Source organism: Octodon degus, unplaced genomic scaffold (assembly GCF_000260255.1).
Source record: "Octodon degus isolate 3935 unplaced genomic scaffold, OctDeg1.0 scaffold00110, whole genome shotgun sequence".
Taxonomy (NCBI): domain Eukaryota; kingdom Metazoa; phylum Chordata; class Mammalia; order Rodentia; family Octodontidae; genus Octodon; species Octodon degus.
In genome coordinates this window covers 5,995,429-6,009,726 of record NW_004524686.1, presented here as the reverse complement: position 1 = coordinate 6,009,726, position 14,298 = coordinate 5,995,429, and the positions used below count along the sequence as shown (strand labels likewise).

The window sequence follows — 14,298 nt, the reverse complement described above, 5'->3', positions numbered from 1 at the left end:
CCTCTCTCTCTCTCTCTCTCTCTCTCTCTCTCTCTCTCTCAAATAAATAAAAAATAAAAAAATGTTTAAAACATATTATACAATAATATGTAAGCAAAGTAATCAAAATTGTGTATTGCTGACATAAAGAGACATATGAACCAACTGACTAAAACAGAAAACCTAGAAATAAACCTTCACATTTATGGTCATTTGATCTTCCCAAGACTACTCAATGAGAAAAGGAATCTTTTCAAGCCTATGGTGCTGGAAAAACTGAATATCCACATTCAGAAGAATGAAGTTGGATTCTCATCTTATACCATATATAAAATTTAACTCAAAACAAATTAAGAACTAAAACTATGAAACTCCTAAAAGAAAAAAACAGAGAAAGGGCTGGTGGTATAGCTCAGTTGTAGAATACATACTTAGTAAGCTCAAGTCCCTAAATTCAATCCCTACCACCAAAATAAAAACAAAACATACAAGAAATCTTCAAGATAATTGGGTTTGACAATGATATCATGGATATGACAGAGAATCTGAAAATAGCAGAAAAAGCAGATTAAAGGGACTCCATCAAACTTCACTACTTCTGCTCTTCAAAGGAAACAATAAACAGTAACAGGGCACACTACAGAACATACATGTTAGGGTTTGTGACAAGATATCCCCCCCAAAGCCTAATGTAGTCATGGGGGGCAGGTTCTAGAGTTTGTGATTGATTCATGGCCCAATGCTGGGATTATGGGTGTGTTACACCTACCCAGGTAACCTGCACACAAAATAAGTGAAGGAATAAGGATCACTTTCTGCTTCTCCTCCCTTTTTGCTCTTCTTGCTTCAGCTGTCTTACATAGCCTTGAAATGTTGCTCCTCTGCCATGCTATCCTGCCTTGGAACCAACTGATTATGGACTGAAACCTCCACAAATTGAGCTAAACAAACCTCTCCTTAGTTTTGGGTGTCGGGTATTTTGCCTCAATAATGAGAGAAAGTAAGACAATACGAAAATATTTGCTAATCATGTACTTGGTAAGAGGTTATTATCCAGAATATATAGAGAATCCTGTAAATGAGTAAGAAGAAAAAAAAAATATTTTGGAAAAACAATTTAAATAGGCAAAGAATCTAAGTATTTCCCAAATGATGATATACAAATAGCCAAGAAGCACTGGAAATAATATTCAACATCACTAGTCACCAGGAAAATGCAAATCAAAACCAGAGTAAACTACCACCTCAGACCTATTAAAATAACTACCATAAAAAATAATAATCATGACAAGTCTTGGTAAGGATGTGGAGATACTAGAACCCTTAGAGGGAATGTAAAATGGTGTCACTGATGTGCAAAACAGAATGGTGGTTCCTTAAAAATTAAACAATGAAGTACCATGTGATGTAGCAGTCTTACTTTAGGATCTATGAGGCACAATCTAAAACTACAGTAAGGGGGGCCAGGGAGATGGCTCAGTGGAATAAGCGCTTCCCTGGCAAGCGCAAGGGCCTGAGTTCAATCCCCGCTTCTGCCAAAAATAAAATAAAACTACAGTGAATATTTCAATTTTAAGAAATTTACTAGTTAAAGGCACAGTGCCATTTACCACCCTCAAAATCCCTGGTCCCTGCTTTGAACACACATTTTTCTTGCCACTCTGTGAAGCAGTTATAGAAGTTCTTTTCCATGAGTATCTTTGGTTGTGGTGCCTCAATGTCCTGAACCAATTTAAAATAGTTACCTTTCAGGGTCATTTTGACTTCAGAGAAGAGCCAGAAGGCTCACAGTGCCAAACCTGGTAAATAAGGTAGATGAGAACAAACCTTAATGTTTTTCAAGCCTATCTTCCATTGTGCAGCACTTAGATACAGCATTCACTATATCATTTTTAATCACATCTTATAAAGGAATTCACAAAACAGGACTTCCAGAACTGTATCAGAAAGTTGACAGGTTAAATGTTTGGATGGGTTAAGTGCTTAACATGAGGAGAAGTATTCTGAAGAGATCAATGTGTCTTACTATAATAATTTTTAACATAAACCTTCATTGAATGTTTGATGACTCCTTGTGTATCCAAAAGAATAAAAAGCAAGATCTTGAAGAAATATCTGCACACCCTCTTAACAATAGCCAAGAAGTGAAAGCAATGTAAATGGCCATCCAAGGATAAATGGAAAAATAAAATTGGGCATATGCATAAAATGGAATATTTCCTTAAAAAGAAACTTGTCACATGCTGCTACATGAACGATCCTGGAAAACATTATGCTAAGTGAAATAAACCAGTTACAGCACAAATACTACATAATTTCACTTATGGGGGTACTTAAATAGTCAAGTTCATAAAAACAGAAAATAGAATGGCAGATACCGGGGGGAGGAAGAAGGACAAATGGGTATATAGTTTCAAATTTAAAGATGAAAAATTTCTAGAGATTTGTTGCACACAATAAATATACTTGGTATTATTCAACTTTACACTTAAAAATGTTCAATGACAAAATATATTTATGTGATTTTTACAACAATTAAAAATAAATATTATTTAAGAGAGGAAGAGTTGTGAAAAGCAGACTGACAGCTTCTAGAAAGATTAAATATAACATTACAGAATGACCCAAAATTCCATTCCTATTCACTTACTCATGAGAAATGAAGACAACCCTGTCCATATAAAAATATACAAAAGTATTCAAAGTAGCACTATTCATAATAGATGAAAACACCTTGAATGTCTACTTGCTGATGAACAGATAAGCAAATGTGGTATATTCATATAATGGAATAGTATTCAATCATAAGAATAAAGTAAGACTAGGAGTGCTGGCGCACATCTGTAATCACAGCACTTGGGAGGCTGAAAACAGGAGGATCACTATGAGTCCAATCTACATAGTGAAACCCCATAGACAGTGTAGACCCGTCCTAAATTACAAAGAAAAAGAATAAAGTACTGATAGATGCTACATGGATGAAAGCCTGAAAACACACTACATGAGAGCACACTAAATGAGAGCAGTTGCAAAGGAACACAGAGAGAATGATGTCATTTACACAAAATGTCCAGAATAGGCAAATCTACAGAGATAATAAAGTAGATTTGTGGTTAGCAGGGGCAATGGTGAGGAGAGGCTTGGGACCAATATCTGATAGGCAGAGAGTTTCTTTTGAAGATGGTGATGGAAGTATATCAGAATTAGATAGTTGGAATGACTACGCAACATACTAAAATCTGCTTGACTGAAAAATTTAAAAATGGTGATTTAAAAAATGGTGATTTTTGTCTTAATTTCAAAAAAAATTTGAAAAAAGTGAAGAATAAGAGTAATGCTACCAGCAAAGTCTTTATCCACAGTACAGTAGAAAGTCACTGAAGGCCTTCAAAATGCACAGGCACTTGTAAACATCCCTGTGATACAAAGTACAGATAGAGGGCACAGAGTGGATGGGATCATCATGCATAATGGTCCAGGTAAATGATAGTACTTTAGACTTCATTGGTGGGATTGGTGGTATGAAGGAGACAGATTCAAGAGCACTTGCAGATCTACAAATCATTGAATTTGCTGAGAGATTATTTGGGGATGAATGACAAAGGAAGTATTAAGAATAAATGTTAGGTTGGTAGCATGCACTCCTAAGTAGGGGATGGATAACAGGAGAAGAACAATACAAAAGAGGAAAGGTACTGATGACTTGGACTAGAGTTAAAATTGTTATGATCAAGTGGTATTGACTGAGTGTGGTGATTCATTAGTTATGAGGGAATGAGATGAAATTTATGTTCTGGTAAGTCTGAATGATGTCACTAGGCCTGAATATCCATTAAGAGCCATATTATCTAATGACAGCGAAACAGAATATTATGGTAAAGAACGTACCCTGAACAAAAGTTCTGTTTGATCCCAGCTTTTAAAATAAATGTCTATCAATACTTAACAAAATAAACTGCCTACCTGTGTCTGTGTAGTAAGGTTCTCAAAGTATACACCCATTATTTAAAGCAGGGCAACTAAAGTAACCAGTACTGCAACCATGAAGTCATGTTGTGATTACCCCAGATGCTTATTTAATTCCAGTCCCCACCTTACCGTTTCAAATCAGAACACTGTGGACACTGGTTCATTAGTTTCAAACATAAGAGCTTTTAAGGGAAGATAGGTAAAGCTATTATGGAGGCCTAAAGCCACCTGATGTCAATATTTAAACTCTAAATTTTAGACTCTAAATTTAAACTCTAAATTTTACTATAGCAAAGATAAGATATTGAAGAGCGAGAATGCATTCTTTCTGCTGTTGTACAAACTACATGTTTGAGCCCCTCTCACACTTATATGCTGAAATCCTAACCTCAAACACGATGATTTCAGGAGGTGAGGCCTCTAGAATGTGATTAAATAATACAAAACCCTCATGAATGGAATTATGGTCCTTAAAATAGACCACAAAGAACTCTCACCTCTTTTGGAAGTATTTTTTGTTTTGTTTTGTTTTGTTTGGTGGAACTGGGGACTGAATTCAGGCCCCTGCTCTCACCTTTTTCTGTTATGAATGAATATAAGTTGGCCATTCCAACCCTGAACAGGGCCCTTAGACTTTTAGTCTTGACAGCTATGAAAAATACATTTCTGTTGTGTATAAGTCAACCAGTCTTTGATATTTATTAGAAAAATCTAAACTGATTTGAAGGGGTAACATATGTCCTCTAAACTCTACAATGATCTTCTAGACCTTTGAACTTGGACCAGTGCTATACCCCTGATCTCTCTTCATCTGTGGCTTCCATCTTCTTGGGCGGGGCAGTTGCTAGACCCTTTAGTAGCTGCTAGATGGCCATGGTGGGCTCTACTGCCTATGATCCTGTAAGACTACCTAATAAATGCTGCTGCATGCTTAAAACAAATAAATGAATAAATAAATTGACTAGTTCCCCTGCTCTAAGTGTCATAAACAATAACCATATACCATCACAAAGGTAATTGCTTCTCTTGTAATAAGGTTCTCTTCCCTAAAGTTCCTTGAAATTCAGTCCTAGAAGGCCAACTTTGCATGCTAGCTCCTCTGTAAACATCTGGACCACTACAGCCATAGTGCAAGTTAGCATCTCCTTCTAAATGTCTACTGCACTGAGGACCTAGTGGCGTTGTGTAGAGACTGGTGGTATGTATATCTCTTCCCTCTTATGCCAGATTCCATGAGTAGGGCTATATCGTATACTCTTCTGTAGCATCTAGTAGAGCATGAATAGTATTCAAAGAAAGCTTGTAATTAAATATTTTCAAAAATGGAAGCGTACTCTGAACATGGTAGTGTATGCCTGTAGTCTCAGGTACTTGAAAGGCTGGGGAAGGAGGATCATTTAAGGTCAGTTCAGTGCCAGCCTAGGCCACAGAGCAAGGCTATGTCAGGGAGAGAGAAAAGGAGGGGAATAAAAGGCCAAGTAAATTGTGCAATATGCTATGTATCTCTTTTAATCCATATTATCACAAATTACATTAATTGTGAAGCTTAAAGGACATCCCTACTGCTTACACAACAGGTGTAGCTTACATAATCTGCTCTACCCAGCTGTTACTTATTTGCAACAATTCCCTCCTGGTTTCTGCTCCCTGCTGATCTGTAGGATTACTGCAACTTCCAATATGGTTTCTTTATTCATTCCTTGCCCAAATCATAAAAGAATTTAATTTTCCTTTACAACACTAAAAAGATTGAAACAAGAATAACCAGGTATTTCTAGGGGTTCCTATGATGATAATTTTAAACCCTGGAAAGAAATACTACCAAATATTGCCATAAAATTCATTTATGAGGCAAAAAAATTATTTTTCTCTATTGCATCCTTTTTCTGTATAGACTTCCAGTAAGTCCACTACATGGAACTGTGTTACACAAAAGGATTTCTACACTAGCTGACTCTGAGCTAACAGCTAACCATGTATAGAATACAATGATGTAATGATGCAAATGAATAGAACAAGGAAAGGTGAGGGTCATAACAAATGCTCAAAAGTCAGGAAAAATATGAAAATCCACGAACTTGGTGATGCTCCAGAGAGGAAACCAGCAAGTGTTGACGCTAAACTGGCAGAAACATCAATACTTCCTGGCTCCCCCACTGGGTGCATCAATTTACCACCGCAGGCTGCTCTTCTGCTGCAAGTGACAAATAGTGAATGCTGTCAATAACATGAAAAGAATGACTTATAATCAAAAAGCATAGTTGTGGGCAGTAATGAAAAAAAGGTGTGATTGTCATAAGTATCAGAATCAAATCTGCTATTTAGTTTAATGACCTTGAGTAAGTCATTTCCCTTCAAAGTCAGTATTTCAAAGAAATTCTGTGTTTATATTACCATGGCAGGGGCTAGGGAGATAGCTCTGTGGTCTAAGTGCCTGTCTGGCAAGCACAAGGACGAGGTTCATTTCCCAAATCCCAGGTGCACCATGCCAGCCACTGAAACCGGGTGTGGTGGAGCATGCCTGTAATCCCAGCGCTGGGAAGTCTAAGATAGGAGAATCAGTACGCATCCAAGCTGTGTAGCAAGACCCTATACCACATAAATAAATAAATAAATAAATAAATAAATATTAAAAACTAAAACAAAAAAGATTACCATGGCAGATCTGAAACTGCTATTCTAAAAAAGGCCTGTGTGTTAAGGTTGGTCCTTGCATGCTATATAGGGCCTTGAATTTCAGGAGTTTTCCTATCACCCTAAATGACAAGAGCAGTTTGCTGAACCTAAATTGTTTAGTATAAACAGTACTTATGTTGAATATCTGCTTTCCTTCTTGGAGAATGGGATTTTGACATATATTGGATATAGGGTGCCTGAGTGATCAGCTCCCAAGAAAAACCCTGGGCAAGAATCAAAACTGAGTTTCCTTGTTAGACAACATTTTATACAAGTTGTTATAACTTGCTGAAGGAATTAAGTACACCCTGTATGATCTCCGTGGGAGTGGGCTGCCGTAAGCTTAAACACAGTTCCCTCCAGACTTTGTCCCATATAAGTTTTTCCTTTGCAGACTTTGCTTTGTAACCTTTCATTGTAATAACAATAAGAATACCTACATGCACAGTCCTGTGAGTCCTACAAGTGAATCACTGAACTTAGAGGTTGCTTGAGTAGTGTTGAATACTAGAGCAAACATTTTTCCAACACTGTGAAGTAGGCATTATTATGCCTATTCTATAGAAGAATTAACTGAAGTAGAGGTGAACATAGAGTATGCCCAGAAAATAAGTATTTTGGTGTTCACTATATGATATATGTGTGTTCCTAAATTGTAGCATGCCTAAGACCACCTCTAATGCTTGCTAAAAGTGCAGTTTTCTGGAAACTATTAATCTAAGGCTTAGATTCACTAGGTTTGAAGCCAAGAAATCTCTATTTATAATAAGCATTCAAGATGATCTGTATGCAAGACATGCAAGGACCACATTTTGAAAAAAACACTTTGATGTGTATCATCTATAGCTTATGGTACCCAACTTCTAGAGCTAAGTAGGAAACAGCAGAAGTAGGACTTCCACTAGGACTCTGAACAAGGTTGAGGATCATTTCATAACTCTTGCCAAATTCTTCACATTCTTCAGTTCCTCTCATTCACTGTATCTTCTTGCTACAAGTATCCACCCAGTGGACTATGTTTGGATGCCAACAGAAGAAAGTAGAGGACAATCCTAGCACCAAGTACTGTTATAATGAACCTACATTATGCATGCTTAGTACAGTAAACCAAATGTATAAAGGTGTTAGGCAGTTAATATTGCAGCTTTGGTTTACAAAATAGACTTAACATGCTGGTGACAACAGAAAATACATGTTATCAACTACACTTAACAAAAAGAACAGGAATTTGCTTTTAATTTCAAGTACCAAAGACAGTACATTAATTATAGTATTTGATGAAAGGAGAAGAAAGAGGAAGGGGTTAAATAGTATCTTTAAAATTAATGTAGCAGGGGGTGGGAGTTCAATCCCCAGGCCTGCCATGCCGGCCCAGCTCCCAGAGTGCTCTGAGAAGGCGACTGAGACTGGGCATGGTAGTGCGTGCCTGTAATCCCAGCTCTTGGATAAATAGGAGTCTGATCTAGTAGTGAGACCCTGAACACCTTGTAGACCCTTCCCTAAAATACTAAATAAATAAAATTAATGTAGTATTTTATCCACAGAAAAGGACACTATAGTATTTTTATTGCTACCCATTTCTGTAGCCCAGACTGAAATGTATTAGCTTTTTGGTAGCTGCTTACTCAACTGATCATTTTTCACCTGTTATTACTGACCTAGCCTATGCTAACAACCGAGTTCAAAACAATTCATCAAGTATTTACTTATTTGTAGTACTGTTTACCTGATGCTGTGCTAGCTGCAAGATCATTAGCAAGAACACTCTTCTGATTTTTTCAACAATACCCTGATGAAGAAGAAATGACTAGGAAAGTACTGCCACCTTAATGCTTTAAGACAACACATAATAGAGGAGCATAAAAAACAAATCATGGTACCTTCTTGAGCAGACTAGACTTCAACAACACTCCGATATTCTATTAAATATTGGACAAGAAATCAATGGCAGACTGTACTTCACAAATAGATTAACCTCCTAAATCTAGATATACCTGGTCCAACATCATCTGTAAAGCACATCTTCTATCATCAAGAAGTCAGCTAAACTAGCAATCCATCCATACACTGCAGTAATTAAGGGGCTTCCTGCCAACGTACTGGCATAGGGCATCCCGCATCCATATCTGCAATGCTGAGCACTCATTCATCAATAAGCTTCAGTAGTGTTAACATATGCTGCACTTAAACTAATATGTTCATTTTATGATTACCATTGATCCATACTTACCCCAGGTCAAAAAAATAAACATTAAGTGAACAAAAAATTGAGAGCAGCACCCAATTCTCTTGTGGAACCCGGAACCTTTTTCTATTCAACCAGAAAATTCCTCCAAGCTCAAGTTTAATCTGTATTAAGCACTATAGATATACAAGAAATCCTATCATCCTGAAGAGAAAAACAATGACTTTATTTTGTACCCTATTCATTTACCTTCTTTGCAAGAATTGGTCAACCATCAGCCACATTTAAGTATTTAAATTCATGTAACAGGTGAGCTTTTTGCATAGCCTGCAAATGCAGTAAGACTAGTTGGGGTCTTTCGAGGGGCCACTGGTCACATTGCTCAAGGGACAGTCCAATACCAACTTAGGTAAGAAAACATGCTCATTTGAATAGCTATATCAATATGGAAACTGGCAGCATCAAATGCCCAAATCACAGCTCTGCTAAACACTCTTTTAGAAATATGGGAAACTACCTGATATATAGTGATTCAACAGTACCCACTAAAGGGCTGAATTACTAGTAATATTCATAAATAAGAGTAACCAAATGAAAATCTTTACTGAAGGTATTTAGAAGACACTCACTTTCATGCTACTCAGTAACTAACCAAAGGGGAGGACTGGACAAAATCTATCTGCATCTGTGTAAAGATTTATTTCAAGCTATACACCTTCATTCCTTAATAGGTTTCTGCCTAGCAAGAGGTTAGCCTACCATCTATCTGCCATATTGTAATTTGGTATGTATATGTCATATCAAAGGTGTCAAAAGCAAAAAACTACTTTTATCTGACATCCAAACAACCTGAAAATAACTAAAATCATACAACCTATTTTTAGTAGAAAGACAAGTATATAACAGTAACCTATTCATAAAAAATAAATTTTGTGATCTATCACAAATGTATCAGATACAGTGCAGTCACCATGCCCTTTAAAGCTAAATCATAAATGTAATAAAAATGAAATTTCCTCAAGAGGGAGCCTGTCTGTCCTCCTCACCATGTATCCCCAGGACATATTATAATGCTCAATACACAATATATAACCAATAACTATTTGTTGAATGAAGTAATTCTCTATAGAACTATAAGGTGCCTGAATCACCTAGCAACAATTATACTATGGTCAGTACAGCTTCAACATTAGATATAGTCTAACACTTAGAAAACTGTTAATTAGTATATGATACACCCCAATTAATCAGAACCCCCAATTCTTCGCTCTGAATAAGGAATTGTTTAGTCTAAACCACTGTTTATAAGTAAAGGTTATTTATGACAGGTACAAAAACTGTAGTTTGAATAAATGTTTATTAAGTACCTTCTGGGCAATACACACTGTGCTTGGTCTAAGGATACAATGAACTATCTGCCTATAGTTGTTTTCATGCTAGGACAGCCTTTCAAAATTGGGGTTCCTCCTCCAACTGTGTAGGAAAGAAGTTAATTTACTACATACAATGTGTGAGGTAGGACAACAGCACTTAATTCTCACCCAGTTATGAAAGACTGGTTGACGGAGCCATACAAGCTAAAAGGCAATTATAATGCAATATGATAGAATGGTTGCATTAAGTAGTTCAACTGTTAGACCTACAGGTGTACATGAACTACCTGCTAGGAGCTAAGGCAAAGACCATTTTGGAAGACTTGTGTAAATGTGAAAGTACCGCAATACATACATGCAGAATCTCTAAACATAAAATAAAGTCGGTATTTTCTCCACTCATTACTGTCAGGCCAATGCTATTAGGGAAGTAAAATAGAAAAATAAGATGTAATTACCCTGATAATTTGACAAGGAAACAAAAAACTGTCTGTTCAAAAAAAAAAAACTTTTTTAATTGTAAGAAGGCAATTACCTCAATTATTTTGTTAATTGCTTCCATACATTGTTTCATTAGACTGGCTCTGATTTGGACTCAAAATAATAAATAGCTCCATGTTTTATTCTTATTTTATAGTCTTAGTCTTGAGGATTCATTCTTCCTTACACATTCTGATTTCTTTCCAATCTCTTTGGTAAGACATTTTCTGTGTGACATTACTATAACATGATACACATTTTATGGAACCTAAGCAGTTTGAAACCCATTAAAATCAGATATTAAAATTTACTCCAGCTTTTCACCCTCACAATAAACTTTCATTGTCAATAATCTAGAAATTTACGCCTGTTAAAATAACTCTCTGACAAGCTAAACCAATAGTATCAACTTGGCCAAGCCCCCTAGTTTATTTTATCAAGAAACACATGTATACCTATATTTTTCCTGTTTTTCTTTTCTGAGACAGGGTGCCTCCCTATGTAGTTCAGGCTGGGCTCAAACTCGTGGTGATCGTACCTCAGCCTCTTGAGTGCTGAGATCATAGGCATGCACCACCAAGCCCAGCCTCAAGAAATACTTTACTTAAATCTTTAGCATAAAATAATTTAGGTCAAAAAAAGAAGGGGGAAAGGGGCATTCTTGCTAGGTTATCAAAAAATCTTTTAAGTCTACATGAAAATCCTACTATAATTATTAGGAACTTGATTCTAGGATAACATGATTCTTCAAAGATATTATTTATTTTTTTATTTATGAAGGTGTTTACCAGAAACAGGTAGTGCTTTTATTCTACTCAAAAACATCTAATTCTCAAATCAGTTAAGACACCCCTTACATGCCTAAATCCTAAAATGCTATACACCAAATTCACCAATTTCTATTTCAAAACTGTCCAAAGGGAAGTTATAATTCATCACAAAGCAAAGATCACAATTTATTAATGGCAAAGATGTTGAGGCCATGTCTTTAATACCTACAGTTAATCACTCTTTCTTTTACCCTGAAAATGCAGAACCTGAGAAAATAAACAGCATGTTTGAACGACTCAGCAAATATAAGTGAACTATAAAAAATGGTAAGATTCCTAAAAGACCTGCTTCTCATGTTGGGTTTTAAATGTAATGAAAGCCCTCTTCAAATATGTAGTCCTCTAGTTTTTAATGTCCAACAACTACAATCAACACTACTGATTTATTTAATATTGAAAGCCAATTTCAGATAAGTATAGATCTGCCAAAGCACATGATTTTGAAAGGACTATCTCTAAATTATTAAACCAACCACAATGACAGTACATTACCTGTACAAGTCTGTGTTCCACCTAAATCTTTAATTTTAGCCTCCTAGTGAATTAAATTGGGAATGCCCCTCAAATAATTTGCACCAGGCAAAAGATGAGAATAGCTTGTGCTTTATTGACATAAGGAATTTAAAATTTGCCCTTCCTCAAAATTTCAAAGCCATTTTTTACCAAAGAGAATTTGATAGCATTCACTCCAATAGTTTAGAGTTCTCTGCCCTAGGCCTAACTAAGGCTTACATAGATTTCTTAAGAACCTTCTAGCACACTTTCCTGGTATAAATTCCATACTTGAGCAAAAAAATGCAAGCAGTTGGACATCCTAGCCAAAACAATAAGGGCAAAACCCCTTTCACTTTGAGCAAAAGTGATCTGCTGCAGAGATCTTGGTTGGGAATGCAAAGGATTAGCCTCAAACCTGCAGGCTGGCACCTCAACAACTGCTGCAAATTTTACTGCATGTCCTCCCAGCTTCCAGGGCCAGCACTGTTTAATTAGTACACTTATACAATGCAGACCACTTTGCAAAACTGAAGCAAATGGGGTTTACAGACCCACAGTTGGGGTGTGCAGTTTCAAGTGTTTGAATCCTTCTTAAAAATGTGATTTCAACAAAATGAATTTAAGATAATTCAGTGCCCAGTTGTGTTCTAACATAAGGGTGCCAGTTGAAAAGGTTACCCTTTTCCTAAATATTACAATTAGCTCTTCTTGTCACCTTTTTCTGTCACCCTGAAACAACACTTCAAGATTGCAGGAACCTATGTGAAATAGAATTATGAAGTACAATGCTCTTTTACAGTCTGAAGATAAACGTAAGAACAAATTTTAGTCACTTGCATTAGCAAAGTGTCCAACACAAGCCATTTCCTATGGATGTTAAGATCATTCATAGGTATAACCTTTATTGCTCTGTGCCACAGGTAAATTACCTTATACTGTTTCATACTATGTTTGAGTGAGATAAGCATTTTCAGAAAAATACTAACAGCATTACTGTGATGGTAATTAACATCCTAAGAAAGAATTTAAAGCTATTCCTTTTAGCCAGGGTACATTCGTGAAACTTTCAACTGCAGAAAAAATGAGAGCAAATTCATCGACCTACGAAAAATATGTCAGCAAAGCTTTGATTAGGAATAACTGAATGAAAAGAGCCAAATCGACAAGTTCTCAAATGAATAGTAAAGAAGATGGGGGAAGCACTCAGCACTCAATCTTTTTAACCACAGAAAAACTGAAATTTGAAAATGAACGCTTTTTTTCACATCGTTGGCAGAAATAAAACCTATTCCCGCCACCTCCTTTGGAAATTAAGGAAGTTGCTACAAATAGCAGCACAGAAGTAAATGGCTCCTACTTTGCTCCATTCTTAATGTCTCCAGTAGGAATAAACAGGTTACTCTTTAAAAAGTCAGTAGCCAAAATTCGCGTCTAGGCAAACCTCCCACGGAAATGCAATTCCCTTTTCTAGGTACTAGCAAGGCGGGAGACGGAGCCAGAGGAGCTCAGCCGCACCCTGACTTCTCCGTAGGATTCCAGGTCCCGGGCGATCGGTCCTCTGCGAGGCTACAGCCCCGCGCTCGGCAGCGCGGTGCAGCCTCCTCGAAGCTCCGCATCCCCAGCCCGCCCAGACCTCGCCATGACCAGAGCCTATGGGTGGCTTCGCAAGCTGGCTCTCCAAAGTTTGCCCGTCCCCGGGTCAAGAGCCGCCCGCCCTGGGGGCCGAGCCCTGGGCAACGCGGCTCTGGCTCTAGCCTCGGGCTCACTCGGTCCCCTCAGTCCCTGGCTCTTCTCTTGGGCCAATGAGCCACCGTGACAGGTCTAGCGCAGGTTTACCTCCATGTGCTCGTGGCAAAGGAAACAAAAGAAAGCTTCCTCCCTGATAATAAAACGCCATCTTCGCCTAATTGGCAAACTAAGGGCCCCCCCGGAGCGGTCTCCGAGGGAGTCCCCAGACCTCTGGCTCTCCAGCGACCCAAGCTGAGGGGAAGTCCGCGCAGCCCGGGGCAAGGGTCCTGGGGCGGGGGTGGGTACTCTGACCACCCCTGCCTCCCTACCTCCGCCGCCCGGGCCACGCGTCTGGGGAAAATAAAAGGGAGGGGGCGAAGGAGCTGTCGCGAGGGAGCCTCGAAGGGGCCGCAGGGCGGGCGGGCCGCCCCGAGCGCGTGGAGCGCCAGCGAGTGTACTTACAAAGCGATTCAAGCTCTGGCGGAACATCACGTCGAAGGCGGCCGGTCGCCGGGCTGAGCTCCGCCGGGATGTCCGGGAGGGCGCCGTACAGAAGACTCACTGCGGCGGGGGCCGGCGGCGG

At 38.2% G+C, this 14,298-nt stretch overlaps 1 protein-coding gene across 5 annotated transcripts in view; it reads right to left on the bottom strand.

Moving 5' to 3' along the window:
• Atp11c (ATPase phospholipid transporting 11C) overlaps positions 1-14,298 on the bottom strand; it is a 254,981-nt gene that overhangs the window by 239,813 nt on the left and 870 nt on the right. For all 5 annotated transcript variants that reach the window (XM_023699077.1, XM_023699078.1, XM_023699075.1 and 2 more), the window contains exon 2: positions 14,178-14,276. In XM_023699077.1, coding sequence (XP_023554845.1) covers positions 14,178-14,204 — 27 coding nt within the window. In that variant the 5' untranslated portion in view covers positions 14,205-14,276. The remainder of the gene's footprint in view (positions 1-14,177; positions 14,277-14,298) is intronic.